The sequence below is a fragment of the Phasianus colchicus genome, chromosome 2, assembly GCF_987193195.1.
Source record: "Phasianus colchicus chromosome 2, bPhaCol1.hap1.1, whole genome shotgun sequence".
Taxonomy (NCBI): Eukaryota; Metazoa; Chordata; class Aves; order Galliformes; family Phasianidae; genus Phasianus; species Phasianus colchicus.
In genome coordinates, this window is record NC_143437.1 from 27,598,031 (window position 1) to 27,617,871 (window position 19,841).

The 19,841-nt window shown below is 44.1% G+C and overlaps 1 protein-coding gene across 5 annotated transcripts in view; it reads left to right on the forward strand.

Moving 5' to 3' along the window:
• The window catches only part of LOC116229712 (uncharacterized), a 52,724-nt gene that overhangs the window by 26,768 nt on the left and 6,115 nt on the right, over positions 1 to 19,841 (forward strand). For 2 of the 5 annotated variants that reach the window (XR_004167078.2, XM_031594377.2), the window contains exon 4: positions 10,848 to 10,901. The exons of 1 other annotated variant lie outside the window; for it this stretch is intronic. Coding sequence is in view for 3 of the 4 variants with exons in the window: in XM_031594377.2 (XP_031450237.1) it covers positions 10,848 to 10,901 (54 nt within the window). In the remaining variant the exon portion in view is untranslated. Of the gene's footprint in view, positions 1 to 297; positions 995 to 10,847; positions 10,902 to 19,841 lie in introns of those variants that run through there. 2 more of the 5 variants (XM_031594394.2, XM_090135187.1) reach the window with 2 other exon arrangements.

The window sequence follows — 19,841 nt, forward strand, 5'->3', positions numbered from 1 at the left end:
GGAGGAAAAAAAAAAAGTCCTAAACGATGTGTGTGTTGAAATTGATGTCATGAACACTGGCATGCGTTATACCGGCTCTGGTACAGAGCTTACAGAATGTTAAGTTGAATATTTATTTCCAAGTATTTGGGAAGTGGATCTTGATGCAGATAGTGCAATTGCATATGTCAAGTCAGTAGTTCTCCAGCAATTTCCTATGGGTGCAACTCAAAGGGTTGCCATGCTCTGCTAACATCTGCTTATAAGTGTAGCAGCCTCCTCCTGGTTCTGAGCTAATACTTGACTGCTTTTTCATAGGAGACATTCAGAAGGTTGGCAAGAGTGATGTGTCTCCTGTGCTGGTGTTCACAGATCTGTGGAAGTACTGAAGCTCTTGAGCACTGAAGCGTGTGGGTAAAAGAACTGGTTGCATCACTTCTCATGTCAGAGAGGATTCTGTGTTGTGCCACATGCAGCCATGAGGGTGTGGACAGAGGGGATGCAGTGGGATATCAAAGTCCATGAGTGCTCATCACCAGCAATGAATGAAGCTACCTACTTAGAAGGATGGACAAAGAACCAGGCAAAGAATGTGGGCTCCAATGAAATCCTTGCAAGCTGCTCACATTGGTACAGGCCCAGGCCTGCTATATAAGAGTTGGTAGATCAAGCTCCATCACAAGCTTGGAGTTGTGTCCCAGAAATGGCACCCAAAGCCCCGTGTGCTGTTCAGTGCTGTGCTGCAAGGAAGGTGTGGGCTGGGACTGATGCACTGGGATGTGGTTCACATCATAGGCAGGCAGAATGTTCTGTAAGCACAGTGGTTAATTACACATTTTATAAATGGCTTAACTCCTTGGAGTAAGAGGCCTTTATCCTGCTAGCTAGCCAGCCATTTCAGGGTGTTTGCTTGTCACTACTGTGTATGTGAGGCTCAACAGGGAGCAGGAGAACAGGGGGACAGGTAGATAAGGTTGGAAAACTTGAGAATGGTTGGGTTACTTCATCACTTCTTTCTGTAGAGACTAAGGTTCTACTACTGCAATTTCCAAGATGTTTACATGAAGATCAAAAAGGGAAAAAAAAGTCTCTCTGGTCTGTTAATCGTCTTCTGACCTGTGATTTCTAATATAGTACTTATGTAAAATTATGTTCACATGTCCTTGCAAACAAATGGGATCTCACAAATAAGCATAGTCATGAAGGAAGAAGATGCTGAAATAACTGTGCTGACATGACGTGCACGTGTTGGTCAGAATAGGAAGAAATGGGACTCTGTAACCTGTGTTCAGACTCTGTGGAGCCTGAACCAGCTCCATGGCTTGGGATGTATGCTTGTTTGTTTCTTTGAGGCAGGTTTGTTTTGACTTCTCAGAGCTATTTTTGCAGTCAGTCTGCATTTGGCTTGTTCAGAGCTTCTCTGCCGTCCACAAATTCAAGTTTTCATCTGAAGATATGACCTTGCGTATTTTCTGTTTAAGGTTGTCTCTGTGTGTGCTGTTGGCAGCACTGGCTTGAACCCAAGGCAAGGGTTCCCAAGGAGTGGTATCCTTTGCTGTGCTCAGCTGGTGAGATGATGGGAGGTGATTCTAAATCACCTTTGGAATTTCCATTATAAAGAACAGGCTATGTGTGCCATCAGTGCCACTTGAGATAGTTTAGAGCAGTGAGTGTATCCTGTGTTGCTCTGCTTTGAGGAGCTCCACTAAGAGCAATCTTCTGTCTGAGAATTTATGGTGCTGATGTGTTTTGGGTTCTGCCCAGACAAACCCACTGATCTCCATTGGCCATCTTCTGGTGGGTTAGAGCTGAATACAGTATTTTTCTTACACCTCCGGAAAAGTGCCTTTGCCTTAAAGGGTATAGTTAGCCAGGTTTGGGAGCTGGTGAGCAGGCATTCAAAGTCATGTATCCTTGTAACCACAGATACCTGATATCACCATCTAAAACATTCAGGTTCGCTTTCAATTTGTGAAGGAATTGGCTTAAAAAGAGAGCCCCAAAGCAGTTGTGAGCTCGTTTTGTTTTGTTTTTTTGTTTGCTCTCCACGTGTACAACTCTGCTTTCATCTGCTGGGCAGAACCTGTGAGAGTGAGCACCCTTCTCAAAACCTGCTGCCCCAGATGTTCAGGCTGTTGGCTGGCTGGTGTGTGGGGGACCCTGTGACTGGCCTGTGAAACCACAGAACCTTTGGATGGAGGACACAGTCATGTTCTCAGTTAGCTGAGGGTGCTGGTAGAGCGTCAGGGACACCCTCTGGTGTGCCTGTGTCCCTTGGGGTTGGAATGGCCCTCTCTGAGTATTCTTCCTCTTTGTGTCTTTGCAATGTCACGTCTGACAAGTCTGTACCTTTCACTGATTTTTCTTGCATTTTATTTCTTTCCCAGGCTATACAGCTGTAGGATTTTTCAGAGCCCTCTCTGTGTCTTCCTGCTCACAGGAAACTGTTTACTCTATAGCCTGACTTGTGCTAATGTTTTAACCCCTTCTTGGTGCACTGGGGAGGCAGGATTTGAACAGTGAGCATCAGGAGGTGCTGAGGTTGCTTGTTTTGAGCTCCTAGTGCTGCTGCAGGAGGCAGACTGCCTTCTGCCCTCACTCTGCCTATGGCAAAACTCTGTGGGGAGGGAGGGCTTTGGAGTTGTGTCCAAGACAAGGCTCTGGTTAATGGTCACAAGTTGGAACTGCAAAAGTGAAACAAAGTACAGAGACATCAGATGATATGTTAGACGACTGGATGTTCCCCATGGACAGCTTTGAAGCCAAAGCTGGGAGTGAAGGGAGGAAACGGTCACGTTGGCAACCCTGAATTTAAATCCTGTGAGCTTTTTCTCAGGAGCTACTACAGCTGCCAGATGTGAAACCAAACCCTTCCTCCCCTCCTAAGCTCTAGTGAGGAGGAGCAGTGAACCCAGCATTTAAGCTGTGGTAGCTTTGGTGTGTAGGGGTGAGTGATAGGAAATTAGTGAATCCTGCCCCTTCTTAATATTTTTGTTACTCCACAGGTGCTGGAGTTTTTGGTCAGGTCCATTTCCTGAACAAATGGAGTTCTGCATTTTTTTTTTTTTTCAGGCCTCAAAGAAAACTCAGCAAGGGATTTGGGATTGGCGAGGAGTGAATAGATGAACCATCTGATGTACCCTGCAGATCAGCAGACTCAGACTCTGCCAGACCAGCAGGGGAAGTGGCAGCTGAGCCAGAGATGCTCTGTATAGAGTGTTCCATTCCCCTATCCCAGTATCCCCTATCCATTCAAATCAAAGGGCTAGTGGTGAAAGTGCCAGGGCAAACCTGGCTTACTGATCCCTATTTAGGGAGTCAGGGCTTCCATATAGATCCAGAGCATATTTAGAAATCATATGCCACAAAGATGACCAAGGAACAGTAGAAAACCAGAGTCATCTACAGACAGGCAAGAAGTCTGTTTGTGTAGGCCATAATTGTGTAAGTAGGTTACAGTGTTTGCATTAGCTGTGGCTCTAGTGTGATATTCAGGGAGAGCTTCAAAGAGCAGATTGTAAGCAGAATAATGTTATCTGCTCCCTGGGCCTTGGGAGTGGTGGGAATTCAGTTGTTCTGCCAGGTGGCAGACCTTGCTGGCCAGGCTTTGACTCAGATCCTTCTGCAGCAGGCATTGCCCTGAGCATTAGGTGCCACTCCATTGCAATCATTTGTGCATCTTTCCCAATTTAGATTTGACTGGTTTGCTCTTGTTTAGAGAGTGATCTGTCGTGGGAAGATGTACTGTACCTGCAGTTAAAACTGACTTGTGATTCAGGGCCATTTCATATTTGCTGTCAGTTCTCACCCATTGGTCTTAGTAGTGGCAGCCCAGTGCCTCCCAATAATGCACCAAATAAAGTGACTAATGGCATCATGCTGTAGGGGATTTTGTGACCACTCTGTTTTTTTGAGGGGGTTTTTTTGTGTGATTTTCATGGTGTATGATCCTTGACAAGTCCCCCATAGTACACATTTTTGTGAGGTTTTTTTTTTTTTTAGTTTGAATTTGTTCTTAGCAATCACTTGGTAATCAGCATTTTCTCTGTATAGAGGCACTAAGCAGTCAGTGTTTACACTAAAATAGAGGCATTGGGTTCATACTGTTTGCTGGCCAGGGGTGTTGCCTGAAAAACTGGGGCTCCTCCATCTGTTAGAAATGGGAGCTGTTTATAATGATGTTCACAGACCAAATGTGTTAATGTTTTGAAGGAGTTTCAGCTTGAAGATAAGTGTGGCAAAAAAAAATTAAAATGTTTTAGTGACTAATTCCATGGAATATGAAATAGAAACAACTTTCTAGAAAGTTCAGAGGCTTTTCAGGATATTCCAAAATATTACACAAAATTTACAGCCTTTGGATGCTGGAGTTTGTTTTTGTAGGAAGAGCCTGCTGGCCAAACGCTTGGGTTGACTTGTATTTTAGAGTGCTCTGAGGCTGCTTAACTTCTGGTGGAGCAGTGTCCAGTTTCTGACAGATTTTAGTTATGATTTAAGGCTGTAGCTGAAATGGATCTTTCCTAATGCTGCCCAGCTGCAGGGATGGGGTGGGACCTTTGTGGTAGTCTTGCACGTGTGGGTACTGCCTTGGTACACGGCATCCCTGGTTGAAGGCTGCACAGGGGGTAATACGTATGCAGAGCAACCTGAGGTGACACCTGGGAAGGCCTTGCCCCCTTGTTTCTCTGCTGATTAAAGTCACGTGTGCCCGGGAGTCTGAACACTCCAATTGCAAGATAGCTGAGTCGTGCACTTGGTGGTGCCTGCATGTCCCTGTGCTATACCCCTGACTCCAGGCTGCAGCCAGCTGGAGTTGCTTTCCTCTACAGCTATACAGCCAATGACCTACCCTTTTTTCTTGCAGCTCTTATATTGCAGAGTTAAGAGGTGATACTCATCCCATAGCAGCACTGCTCAGTGCCAAGGAATTTAAATAAAAAGCCTGACATCAGCCTCTAAAACAGCTTAAAAAGTCTTCTGCTTGCTGTCTTCCTAAGCTGATCAGAATGGAAGACCTGGCTTTGTATTTGAAGGCACCTGCCACCCTATAAGAGAAATGAAAGTAGCTGTATTTTGGTTCCCTTGCTACCTGGGCCAGTGGCTCAGCACCACTTACGTGGATGGGACATGCCTGCCCTTGTCAGTGGTGGGTTTGTGAAGAGGTGGCTGGAGCTGTTGTATAAAGGACACGTCAGAAGCTTCAGTCTTGCTGCTGGGCTCAGCGTGGGGCACGTGGGGTTTCATGCCTCACTTATAGGAACATTACTATTGGGAGTAGCCAGTCCCTTTCTTTTAATTCAGGAGCCTCTTGCCCCTGTGGCCCATTGGGCTGGTCGCTCTGTGCCATATGGTGGATGGGGGCGGGTGGCAGGCACTTTGCTCAGGATCTGAACACCCTCTGCCCACCACAGGTGCACCCCAGCCTTGCACCTTAAATTTCCTCGGGCATGGCAGGCAGAGTACAGCCAAAACTTGGCTTTGGGGCTGCTGGAGAGGAGGTTGAGCAGGCTCCCAACTCTTGCACACCTTCCCAGGAGAAAGGGCCATAAGATGCGCTACTCTGGCCACCTTGGTGCCTTCACCTGCTGTGGCACTGGGCTGAGCTCATGCAGTGTTGCTTCTGCACTGGTGTCTACTTCACCTCCTGTCACAAGAAGCATGCTGTTACCATTTCTGCCCTTCCCTTCTCAGGTCACAAGGCTGTTTTGTTGAGTTTCTGTTGGTTTTGGTCTTTCATGGACAAACCATTGCTGGGCATGGTTTCCTGTACTCCTTCTATCTCAGCCTTCTGCTCTGTCCTCAAGAGTGCAGTTTATGCGTGTTGTAATGTTTCCTGGGGCTTTGTAGTTTTTCCTGTTTCAGTTCTTTTTTCCAAACGAAGCCACATCATCTGTCTGTTTCTATATTTACGTTCTTTGTGATAGACACTCAAGCTTTGATTGCTTTGTTGTTCCTTCTGCTTAATGTTCTTCCAGAAGCCTGGTTTGAAGTTAAATTGTAGCAAACTTGCTAAACACAGTCTTATTTTGTTACTGCTTTGAAATCGTTTCAGTAAAGAAGTGAAAAGTCGGAACAAGGTGATTGCATATCAATATATGGAGTTTGAAGTGTGCTGATTTAATGTAAATTAAATGATGGGTTAACTTGCACTGAAAGTTTCTAAGGACTCTTCCACCAAATCAACTAAAACTGGTGTGGAAAAATAATATTTAAGCTGTATCCAATAGCTTACAGGCCCTTAGGTTTAAAGCTGCAACCAGGTAATGAAATATAATAATGAATGATAATAATTAAAAAAAAATAAATAGAATTAGGTAGGCAACAGAACTGTTGTCCTGTGAAGATAATAAAAATGAAACCATTATAAAAACAGAAATGTGCATATAAAAAGGAGGTGTGAGGTGAAAGGTGTTTACTAATATACAGGTTGACACTTTGCACTGTACACTGATTCCAGCAATTGACCAGGCTCCTAAATCTTTGAAAATTAAGCTCTGGTACCTGATTTTGAACTGTCTATAGCCAGCGTCATAAATATTTATTTTGAACCTCAGTAGCATGACATAAATTCCCCTTTCTTGAGGATTGCACTGTTCCTAGAAGGATCTTGCAGTAACGATATCTATACGCTTTGTTTGCTAATATATCTTACAGTCATTTGTGATGCTGCACTTTGTATAAGCAGTGACGTCTGTGCAGCACTCGCTGTCTGGCTTAGGTTCATGACTGTTCAAACTGATGTTAGAGGGCTCCAGTTAGGCACTGCTGCCTAACTGGAGATTTTTCCTGAAATGAGGCTGAATGAGAGTGCTGTGCTCTTCGTGGGGCAGGGGTGGTGGTTCGTCTCTGGTGTCAGTGCGTTATTTTGATGTGGCGGTGACATGCCACGAAGCTGTGCGTACCAGTTCAAGGGCTCATTACAGTGTGTTATTCTGTAAATACATAACCCTCAAAGTGATCGTTTCCAATTCCTGCAGCTTCATTTTAGATCCAGATCCAAGAGGGAGGGAGTTGCTGGGTTATGAGCAGAGAGTATTTGTGTAACAGGAGGTGGAATGGGTGGGAGGGTTCTTAGCCTGGACTGATTCTGCTGTTTTCTGGGACTTTAACCCTAATATGTTCCAATTCAAATGTGTTTTTAGAGTGAAGCGTTAACTCCTATGCCTTCAAAAAAAAAAAAAAAAAAACTTTCCACATTTCCTTAGCCATGTCATTTCCTTCTTTTAAGCAGAAACAACGGCAGATCATAAAACAAACTTTCCACCATGTGAGTAATAGTGCTCCCAGGTTGTAGGTTTCAGCTCTGATGCCAACGCTTCTGTCTGAGACCAGCAGGAGGGACTTTAATTGAAGTAAAGAGGCTGAGCCTCTCTTCTTTCTTCCATTTCTTTTATTGCAGGTGGAACAAAGAATCTCAGAAACCAAACCCTACAATTTATTCTCAGCTCTGCTACTAATATTCTCCATGACCTTCAGCAAATCTCTGCTCTTCTCCTTGTCATAGCTCTTGAAAAGTGAGGAAACAAAACTGCTCTTCGAGATTGGCCTGGGAGTTAGGAATAATCCCAGGGTTACTAAGCTGATTAATAAAGTGAATGTGTCACCTTTTTTATGGGCTGTTCTCCCTGGCTGTAGGCTACTGCAAGTCATGTAGCCAAATAAATGTTATTTCAGCTCTGCCTGTATCTATGTAAATAGGAGTTAATGAGTTGCTTTGTCTCATGGCCAGCTCCAAAGGGAGGATGAGGAGAGGCTGCTGTGGAAAGTCCCCAGATGTTGCTAGGCACTATAGCTTTGCAGCTTCCTTCTCCAAAACTCTGCTCAGGTTTGGCAAGGGGAGGGAAAACCAACTGATGGAAAGCCCTACAAAGATGCATTGCTTACATTTTGTAAAGCATGACTTTACTGTGCTGGGCACAGAGAGTGTGTGGCTGCAAGTGAGGTGGAAGCAATTTGGTTAGATAGAAAAATATTCAGTAACTGGCCTTCTGTTTATTCATTCTCAGCTGCAGGATCACGTGGCTTGCTTGTTCTCTTTCCCTTCTGTTCCTCCTCTGGTGTTTATTTTGTTGTTGTTGTTGTTTTTGTTTTGTTCTTTGTTTTTTGCTTCTGACTGACTCTCTTGGACTCTTGCAGTGAAGCTGGAGGAGTGCAGCATCAGTGGTCTTGCCATGCTTCCAATTTAAGTAGTAACAGGAAAACCCAATTATTCCAGAGGGTTTCTTCTGCTGAGGTTTGTGCTCCACATTTACAAACTGCAGATGAGGGGGTGTCATATTTGGATTTTAGTATCAAGTCTATCAAATAGTACAGTGGAGATTACAACTAACACAAATTGTTTTGTAGAGCATCTTGCTCTTACTACAAAATGCAACATCCTTGAACCGTAGCAAATAGCGTTAAGATCCTTTTACCATTAAGGCTTGGCATGACAGCATCAGTGAAAAGAGCACCTCTGTTTCCTGCCAGAAGCGTAGGACTTCAGATACAGCTGAGCACTTGAATTCCTCCTAGTAAAGTCTGGCTGGTTGTCATCCACCCACAGCTTGTTCAGACTTTTCAGTCAGTCTTTGTCATCTCTTCTAAAAGGTGTAATTACTATCTCTGTTGTTCCTCTCTAGTTGTCCTAATATGAGGCCAGGGTGAATATATTTAAGGTTTTGTTGCCTCTGCTAATGTGTAGTTGGGAAATAGTGAGTTTTGTGGCACCCTCATGGAGTCATAAGGGGACCAGAGTATGGGACCTTGCTAGATATTGGGTTAGGCTGGAAAGTATTGTGCTTTTCCCCTTTCAGCAGAGGATCCCATGGTGCTTCTGAGGCACTGCAGAATGCAGTGTCACTGCCTTGCTCCTCCATCCTTGGGGATTCACCCAAGTACTATGAAGCTGAGCTTTACAGTTGTCTGAAGAAGCAGAGAGTCTACACAACCACACAGGTTTTCCAACTTGTAGTTAAATGGGTATGGCATGATATGTCCTGCTGTAACAGTGTTCCTCCCTCAAATAGTAGGGATTGGCAGCATGAGTTCCAATTCTCACTTTCATTACCTGACTCCACTTTCTCTTGCACATTTTATCCCACCAATGGGCTTGTGGCTTTTGTTATCTAGCCTACCTGGTTTGTGCAGAGACATGTTGAGTCCTTTCTGGTTAGAAAATCTGGGTCTGTGCTGACATGGCAGCCTATGCTTCCAAGTCAGACTGAGAGGCAGAGGTATTGGGTGTGGCCACAAATGAGCCCTCTGATGATTAACAGAAGTAAGATTGGGATTTATCTGCAAAAGCGTTAAAAGAAAAATTGCAGAAATCATTGCAGCACTTACCTTTGCTCCTGTGGATGTTTGTACTTTCCTCAGACCCCAAAGTACACATGCACAGGCTTCAAGATATGTTGCAGAGTCCTTCTCTTTGCCAGACATACGGGTGTGCACTGTGTGCTGAGGGTTGGATTTTGGATCTGAGTGTGGTGTGTAGAAATGTGGATTTCCAGCCCCCTTTCCAGCTTAGGGAAGGGTGTGTAGATTAGCTCTGCAAAGATATATTTGTGGAGCATAGAATGGCAGAAGCTGTTGGAGGAGTGGGATTTCTACTGCACAAGTACCTTCTATGGAAAAAAGTGTTTGTTCTTCTTGGCACTGTTGTTGGGTTTTTTGTTTTTTTTTTTCTGAATTTGGAGGTGGGAGTGCATATATGTGTGTTTTGTTGTGTGTTTGTTGTGTTTTTTTAAGCTTTTTCAAGTTTCTAGTCCTTTACTGTGTTGCTTTTTTTCCTTTTAACTGGAAAAAGAAGGAAGACTTGAAGCAAAAGGAGCAAGGAAGCAGTAAGGACTTACTATTTACTGTCTGTTAGTAGAATGGAGGGATGTTTTTCCACAAGTTTTCTGTCCTATTAATACAATTAGAGAAACACTTCAGATGCTTTGTTAAAGCGTGTTTGTGGGAGGGAAGTGTTTTTCCACACATCACATAGCTTTCCAACTGGAAAGGTAGAAAACAGGAGCTAGAAAAATATTATTTCTTTCAAAAGCTGACAGAGCATCTCTTGCCTGATGTATCCCCATCAATAAGATTTTAACTATGAACAGTGTAGTTGAAGTACTTTTAATGGAGAAAGTGGTTTCAAACCTTATTTTTCCACTTTGAGGGTTTTGTTTTGCTTGTTTGTTTGTTTTTGAAGGGAAATAATGATTTTGTTCATTTGCCAGCTTTGAAAGTGCTGCCTCAGAACTGGGATAGAATTGCATCTCACCTGTTTATTTCTGAAATTACACAGAGTAATTACTGTTTTAGGTATATCCTGTTTGCTAAGTCGTGCGGTTCATGTTATGACAGCTTTAATGGTTCTTCATTGTATAGCAAAGGGATTTAGGACTGTGGGCAGGTACTCTTGCTTCATTTTATAATTCTAAATAAGTAAACAGTGCAAATAGCTGTTAAATAATGGGAACATCCACATATACATTAAAAAGATTATTTTTTTCTTCATAAAAGGAAGACGAATTCACCTGCTTCAGGGCAGAGTCTAACCACTAATTGGCAGAAGTTAGGAAGAAACTTCCTTTTAAGCAGTTGTTTCATTTCTTTCTCTGTGGCATTCTTACTACGTTCTTTTGAAACCTGGCGTATTGGCCAGTACGGGAGCACTGTCTAGGCTGTGCAAAAGAATCTCAGGCTAGGCTGATTCCTTGATGGCCACTTCTGATGATATGTATGTTCTTGTCTTTCATATCTCACTTAAACCATCCATCCATCTATCCATCTTGTTTGGTAATTAGGCATTAATAAAGAGAGACTTCCTACAACCTCTATCTTTCTCTCTGTTCCCTCATGCTTCTGCTACTAATCCCTGGATTCTACTTCTCTTTCAGAAGATGCTGCTGAAGAAGAATTGTGGAATGAAGACTAGAGTTATTAAAATTCGTGTAAGTTGCTCTTTTGTGGTGCACTTCATCTTTCCACATATTTCTGAATGTGGTGATAGTCCTTGAAAACCTGTGCCAAGAAAATTATCTCTGGAGGTTTCTTTAGCTTGATCAGCTGTATAACAAAAGTTATGAATCTGGAGGATAAATGGTAGTTGCAGATTTAAATTGGGTTCTAATGAAGCTAACAATATTTTCCATTTTGGAGACCATGGGTTCCTGCTTTATTGGAGAGGAACTCTACATCTCATGCTATGAGTACAGGACAGCTATACATAACTGTATGAAGAGTGTCATTTGGATCCTTCTTGAGCAGAAATGTTGATCCAGGTTATCCAGTGATGCTTGACATGGATGAGAGGTATTAGTAGGTAGTCCAGACAAGGACTATAGCTATATGCTGCACTGATCTCAGCAGAACTGTAAGGGATGTGGAATGGGTGATCTCCAGATGACAGTGCTAGTCTAGATTGCTTGGATGGCTTTACAGATGGAATGACACTGCAGTGTTTGAGCATCTCCTATTCTTGAGTGCACACAAATGTAGCAGATCTAGGTTTCTTCCATGTCATGCTGTTTGCACCTCTTAGGCTTTGTCCCTAGTACACTATCCCTTGACTCTTTAGCCAGCCTGTCTCCTCTGTGGGTACTTTGGCTTTTTTTCAGTCAGTGCTGTGTGGCACTGCAGGGAGATGTGTGGTCTTGTACACTGCAGCCAAAACAAGTGGTTAAGTCTACAGAACCCCACATGATCCTTCTTATTTTTGCAATACATGAGCAAAACCAGCCTGGAATTTTGCAGTGAAACTACTACATAGTAATTATAACCAGCAAGGATACCTTGCAGGAGGGATGAATAGCAGGACTGTCCAGGGACTGATGCTTTTGTGTACCCAGAATTGCTACTGTTTGCATGCAGTTGGGTGCCCTTGCCCATCACCACTTTGTGGGTGACTTTGTTTTTGAGAGGAGGAGCAAGTAGGACTGGCTTAGAGCCTTGTATGCAGCTGTGTGGTGTTTCTCTCACCCTTCATATGCATTCAGCTATAGCACTTCAGTCCTGTCTTCCAGCTCCACCATGACCTGATGCTTCTGATGCACGATTAATCCCAATCTGCTTTGTATTCTCTTGTGCAGCTGCCTGAATTGTTTTCACTTGAGCTGTTTCCTCCTGTGCCTTCTGAGCATTCTGATTCTGAGCATCAGATTGTACCTGACCTATGCTAAGACAGCTGCTCTGTTCTTCTCCAATGCATTTACCACCTTCCTTTTAGTCTTGTCCCTCATACTTTACTTTTTCTTTTTTTTTTTTCCCTGGGTGTCACTAGACTACAGTTAACTTTAGTACTGCTATTGCTAGTAGCCCTGCAGCCCCTGGGGTTTCAAGGGCACCTCAGAGCTGTTTCCCCCAGCACCATGAGCTCGTTATTGCAGCTTTCTGTGTGCCTCTGGAGAATCTGAGAGACAGAATCATCCCTCCGCTCCCTGCTGAGCTCATGTCAGCTCACGCTAAAATAAACAACAGAAATGGAGAGCACACCTTTCTGACAGATGGCACAGCATCCATGTTCTCTGGCCAGCCTTGCTGAGCTGGTACAGTGTGTCGCTACCTGAATTGTTCGTGCGGTTTCCATGACAATAGCAAATGATACTTCAGTCTCCAGTTGATCTGTTGCGGTAGCAGAGGTGCTGGGTAGATGAGCATTTTTGCTCCTGTTTTTCTAGCAATTGCAAGTGCTCACTTCTGTGTACGCAGCTTAGGGAGGAGGCAGCAGGCCCCCAGCCAAATATCTTGCTGAGGTGCCTCTGCTCTGGAAGCAGCTGAAAGAGGTCCATACCTCTGAAGGATGTTGCTGTGCTTGCCACACAAAGGGAAACCTCAATCCAGTGAGATATGCTTGGCACAAAGTTCCTTCTCAGTGGTGCCCAGGGAAAGGTCAAGAGATAATGGGCACTAACTAAAACACAGGAAATTCAGGTTGCCCGGAGAGCTTGTGGAGTCTCTTGAAGATACTCAAAACATGCCTGGACACAGCCTTGGGTAACACGTCGTAACTATCCGCTCTTAGAATGTGGGCTTTGAACTAGATGCCTATTCCACAGGCAACTGCCAGCCTCATTCTGTGATTTTTGGCTTTTTCCCTAGCACTCAGTAACTTAAGGCACGCCAGAGACCTTAATACACTTGGGAGGGCTTTTCCGAGGCCCTACTAAATACAGCTTTTTGCAAAGGCTGACAGTGGAAGGCCAGGTTATAGCCTGGTTCTCTATTGCTCTGCTAACAGAGATTTGGTGTTGTGACTCTGCTACTGTAGTGGGGGTTGAAGAAATTGAGAGAGATCTTCTCACAAATGGGTTGTTGAGCTATTACAGGAGGAATCTGACAACTGTCTGCATGTCTGATTGGGAAATATCATCACGTGAACCAGTTTGTTGCTTGTGCTGCTGTAGCCCTGGGAAGTCCTGGTGTACAATGCTCCTGTTTCAGCACAGATAAAGAGTATGCAGTGATCTTAGGTAGGCAGCCACATCCAGACAGTAGAAATGGATAGAGATGCAGTGAATGAACTGATCTGAGGAACAGGCCAGCAGAGAAGCAGTGCTGCCTCATAATTTTTATTTTTTATTTTTATTTATTTATTTATTTATTTTTGAAAGGATTTGAATCAGAGATCTGTTTTCTTGCTATATTCTGCTGCTTTCTGCATGTCTTATTGTCACCATAACCCTCACGCTGCAGGGAAAAGTGACCAACTAGATAGTAGACATGCTTAGCACTGTGATGTCAGTGAAACATTTTCATGCTATTTTTGCTGAAGACAGTGTCTCATGTGGTTGTAAGATAACATGCTCTTAAAAATACACTCTTCCTGGCTGATATTTTTATTATCTTGATGTCTCAGGGCTTTGCTGATATGTCAGGACACAAAGCGATGTACTCTCATGCATCATCTCATCTATGCTGTTCCTCCTTCTTCTGGAAGAGCCTCGCTGAGGAGGGTTAGATAGAGAGACACTGCCTTTGCCATCTGGTACCAGTACATTTTCAGTTCTTGGAAATGTTTGTACTCCTTGGGAGCCCTTCTGGAGCAGGTGACCCAGGCTGGCTTCTGCTTTTCTGCATGCTGTTCGAATGCTAAGATGCCACCTCGTCCTTATTTCTTGTACCTCAGTTTCCAGCCTTTCCACTGTCTGAGCAGTTCTTCTTAAGTGTCGTGATGGAACAGAGATATGACAAGCCCAAGAACCTAGACTAAGCAGCAGCTTTGTCATGTTTGAAACGTTTTGGGTAATAACTGTGGGAGGTCAGGGCCTGTAGTATGGAGAAAATACTAATTAAATTTCCCTTCTCTCCCTCTGCCCATCCGCCCTAAGCAAGGGATAATGGAACAGGAGACTCAGGCCCTATGGGCAGGCAAGTGGGGATAAATTGGAGGTGACAGTGTGTGTGTTAAGTATGGATTTGTATGGATGTATGTGTAACATAGCATGCTTCAGTGCAAAGTGAGGGGTAGACATGGACACACAGAGGTGTTGCATAGTGAAGCAGACGTCTGTACGCAGATTTGATTGCTCATATCTCAGTGTGTCAGCCAGTGTCTTGCCTGTAAGTGGAAGCAAGGTGTTAGGTATGAGTGAGAGGAGCTCATGTGGTGTGTATATTTTAACAAGTAGAGCACATGTGCATTGTTGAGTGTTACGTGGAGGCAAGTCCTTAGTTTTGGAAGGAGGATGACTGTATGAGCATGTGTTTGTAGGACTTAATTTCCTCAGCCCTTGACCTTGCTTGATCAGATGCAGGCATCTCTGCAGAATGCAAAGACACATCCTCCAGAATTTATCTATAGTATCACAAGTCTTCTGTTTTCCAGACCCTCTTGGGGTAAGGCTTCTACTTCAATTGTGTACCTTATTTTTCCATCATGAACTCCTGCATGTAGTCTCTGAAAGAGGTGAATGGAGCTTAGCTCAGGGGCAGCAGCTGGCCTTATCTCAGGTGTGGTAGGTGGGTAGAAGACACAACTGGTGAGCCCTTGGCTATCTTGAGAACTCTTGTTGGGACAGGCAGAGAGTAAGGATTTCAAGGCCAATCTGATAATCTGCCTGATCAGATAGGTGTTTTCTGCTATGTAAAAAATAAAATAAGAATTTTAAATTGGAACATAAACTCTTGCATTGTACTCTTGCATTGATCTTATCAGTTCTTCAGAACATCCTCTGCTTGAACAGTGGCCAGATCCCAGGAATGACTTCCCTGACTCTTATCTCTCATTTGCAGCCTAAAAGACCAATGCAGAAACATGCTGAATATCCTCCTAAAACAGAGGACCTTCTCAGTTTAGAGCTGAGCTGTCTTGGCAGAGGCCTGAGATATTCATAAATATGAGGCATGCAAGTTGACAGAACAGAATTAGGTGCGAGCCTATTTCACGCTGCATGGTAAACAGTAAAGATTTCACAAGTCAGAAGATTCTTTGTGTGTGTACATACATACAACATGTTAGTCCTTCCACTGTAGATTCCCAAGGTGCTTTGCAAGCATTGCTAAATAAGCAGAAGAAAAATATCATTATTGCAATTTCAGAGTTAAACTGAGAAATCAGAAAATGGTCTTTGATCTTCAGACTGCATTCCTTGAGCTGCATCCTTATTTATACCATAGCATGCAGTCTAAACAGCTCTGATATCTCAGGCGGCTTGCTGACAGTTTGTCTGTAACTCCTGGTTGTGTTTAATATGTGTCTGAATGCCTAAACCAAATCTTGCCTTTTAGAAGCAGCAAGAGAGGCTCACCTCCCTTGCCATTCACATCCTTGAATTACTCGCTGGGCAGAGTCCCCAAATGGGACTTCGAGTACTCTAGTAACCTTGACAGGCATTTTTCTCTAGATAATGGGCAACTCTCTGCTGAACGAAATGGAGAAGGTCCTCTGTGAAGTGAGGGCATGAATATCTATTGGCCTCCTGGGAAAACCAGTTCCCTCCATGTTTCTCTCAGCCAAGCCAGTGAACTACCTGCTGAAGATTTGTGTATTGATGGCTGGCCCTGGAGAATGTAAGGCCTTGATGTAATTTGTGACAGAAGGCAGCGTGGGAAGAGATATAGTCTAGCTGAGGTGGGAATGCCTCTGTCTATTTAAAAACTATCCCAAATATCTGGCTCCAGACATTGTTTTATTTAGCACTGCCTTTATTGGATTTTATGGCAAAGGCTAACTAGCTTTCAGACTTTCCATAGCGTCTTGCGGAGGGACTTGTCTCTTTACTCTGCTTCATTAAATAGAAGAATTTTCATTGCTTCCTGCTTTTCATAAATTCATGCCATGTATGCCTCTGCACCCATTAAGCCACGTAAGTGCTTGCAGAATGGATGCTCAGGAGTAATTGAGAGTTTCATAATCCATACAGCACTGGAAAAGCAGTGAGTAGTTGGTGAATCAGGGTTCTGTGATCCTATTTTCAGTTTTGCCCTTGTGTTTGCAGTTTTGCGGTTTGCTTGGGTTGTGGGTCCGGTTTAGGGGCAAGGCTGAGGAGATGTAGAATGGAAGTGGTGGCTGTGGTTCAGGAGTTGGGGTGCATGGCTAAGAAGGGGCTTGCAGGGTGGCAAATCACATATCACTGAGAGATGGATTTGGTAGCTTTTTGGTTATACCTGTATGGTGGTGCAGAGAGAGAGAGGTAGAAGACAGCTGGAGGGTCACAGTGGCTCTGCCAGTATCTTACTCTGATGGACTTTCAAGTCCAAGATGGTAGATCAAGCACATCTTTTACCATTGCATCCACGCCCACCACTGTTACTCCCTGCTCCCCTTTGTTTACATGGCTGTGGGAACCTGGCACCCATTCCTTCTCCCAGTCCCCAGTGCTATAATCCTCAGTTCTCACACATACCTCCCATAGTACACCTACTTCCTGCGCTTGGCTTCCACAGCTGGAGCGGTTTGACCAGAGGCAAGAGCACTGCATCAGCATGTGTTTGCAGCCTGCTCATGCCAGGATAATTAATACTCACTTTGCAGTTTTAATTTGGGTTCCCTTTAAGTTGAAAGCGGTGTGCTGCTCTGTGCCAGCCTGCCTGGCTGGAGGGAAGAGTCTTACCTCGACCCCACGCAGACTGGAAAGCCACACATGCCCAAGTGTGCACCAAATAGAGGCCTTGAAGGAGGGAGGAACCCTACCTGGGGTTCCTGGACTGAAAGGACTGTGAGGGCAGCTGGCTGCAGTCACTTGAGGTAGGGAAGATGTTCTTACCAAGCAGAGAAGGCTGAAGAGAGTATGCTGGGGAGGAGAGAGAGGGTTCTACTTATGTGTAGACAAGAGCATTCTTGTGCCTTCTCCTTGTACTCTGGAATATGTGGACTATGGGTGTTGTGCTGCAGGTGTACAGGGAAGCACAGGCCATTCTTCCATTCTTTTTTTGGGAAAGAAGGTGGTGATAAGATACATCTTGAAGTTAGGGGAAATGTGGATTCATTCAACTTGTTCCTGAGAGATTTGTGTGGCCTTCAGAACATGATCTTCACTGACACTTTGGGATGATGAGTTCCCCAAATTGGCCAGTGAGTGCTGAAAATCTGCCCCTCCAAGTGACCCATCTGTGCCTTTTCATTGTGCACCCTCCATCCTTTAGAGTGTAAGGCAAGTAAAATCAAAGTTTGTAGTCAGCTTTCTCAGATACACATCTCAAAGATGTATGGGGGTGAGAAGGAAGACTTGTTACACTGGTGCCAGTGAGAACCTGGAACTGGCCTATTTCTGCTCTTGAGCAAATGACCAGCGTTCGCCTGGCCCTTTGAAGTGCCTTACAAGAAGTTCTGTGTTGCCTATCTGATCGCACCTCTCTAAGTCTGGTAATTGCCAGACAATCTGCACACACTTCTGCAAATGTTTGATAATTGTTTTTTTGTTGGTGATGTTTTTTTTCCTTTCTAAGAGAAATGGTGTTGTGTTTCTAAATGATTGAACTGGTCTTTGCAATGCATAGAAGAAAGTAGGTGTTAGGTAGCCTTATGTTGGTGGAGAAGGACAGGCCTTCCCTTCCTCTCAGTTTTTAAGGAAAGGTAATGGAGAAAAGAGGAAAACAGCACTGATTGCAAAGTTTTGCTCTTCCTCATTAGAGCAGCATTAGGAGTGGATCATTATTTTTCTTGGAAGAGAAGGGAAAAGAGTGGTTCTAAATTGATATTACATAGCGGTCTATCTTCTGGCTATCCCCTGAAATCAAACTGCATATGAACCTAGAGGTAGTGAGGAGACACATGGGAAGGAGTTTGCCTTTGAAAGGTTATTTTTTGGTCTGTTCCTAGCTTGTGACCTCAATAAATTGTCAGAGGCTTGTGAAGAAGCAGTTAGATGTGAATAGCTGCTCCACTGGAGAAGCTGGTCCTGCTTGTCAATGACTATGTCTTGAAAACTGCCTAAAGCAAGACGGTAATTGAAAGGAAATTACTTCCCATTAGAAGATTACAACACACAGATGTTAATTCATCCTGGCTGTCTGTCTGTGGTTAACACATTATGCTCCTGTTTTACACGGGAGAAGATGAGGCATAGATGATGGGAAGTTGCTTAGTCAGGACCATGTCCAAGATTAGAGCTGTGACTAGAAGCAGGCCCAGGGTCCCCTCTTCTTGCTCACATCATGATCGTTTCCCGCATCAAGGCTGAAGTGTCACCAGTTTCTTTTCTAACAACTTGGCATAGGTGAAAGGAAGGAGGGCAAAGCGGAATTAAAAGCACTGTCCATGCTGCACTGCATAGTCATCCTGCCTCTGCTCTCTCTGTGCGCTGCCTGAATGTGGGCACTACCTCTGGCTCTGCTCACCCTGAGCAAGGCAGCTGTCTTACAAACCAGCAGCATCATGGGCAGGCATCTGTCTTTGCCAAGGCCCTCCTGGGGATTTATTCCTTTCCACACAGGGTGGTGGTGGGAATCGGATGCGCCTTTACAACTTGCAATTACATGGTGCCTTTCACCCCAAAGGACTTACAATAAGTCAGTCTCCAGACTGCAAAGGGATCATTCACCCACCACTGAGAGGTGTCCACCACTGGAAAGCGTAATTCTTTCAATGAAGTTCAGCAGCATTTCCCAGCTACTGGGGCCCAAGGGCAGGAGAGAAGGGACTCCTGTGGTGTCTTGGCCCTGAGTAGGGAATGGGTTGGCAGGGTGCGCAAACTGGTCTGATTTTTTGGATACTGCCAGGATGCTAGAGCTCTTATGAAAGAGAACCAAAGAGTATTAAGCAGATCGTAGTTTTGTATCATCCCTAGCTCCATTGCTCCCTTCTAGGCCATTGTTGTGTTAGATAATTTCATTTTTCCTTCTCCTTTTGTGATTGTTATTTCCACATCTGAAAGTGTACTTGGGCCTGTGTTGCTTCTACTTTGTCTAAATAAGAAAACCACATTTCTGTGGAGTTTTCAGTCCAAAATTAATATATTTCACTATATGCACCTTAAATATTTCTCTAGACTTCATTGTGGCAAGGGGGGCATTTCTGGGAGCAATATGATGTTTTGTATTAGTAGATTTACCTTTTATGTGTTTGGCTTTTCTGTTTACTTTTTCCTTGCCAAAATATACAGTTATGTTGTAGATGCATTTATAGAACAGTTGTCCATTTCTATTTTTTGGGGTGGCTGATATTAATGAAGTTGTACATTTCTTCTGTATTATCTCACTGGTCATCTTTGGGGCACCTGCATCCAGTCACAGTTCATACCATCTTGAGGAGTACTTTTTGTTAATGTGTTTCAAGCCTAGTTGCTTATCTACCACCTGTATTTATTGGTAATAATACTGACTACAGTACAGGTTTGTAAGTAGGAAGTGTGTATGAAGGAGGGAATGTGCACGTGTCTGTGCATGTGGACAAACTCGTGTGACCAAGGCTGTACGTGCTTAGTTGCCTGAAACATGGGTAACACACAAGTTAG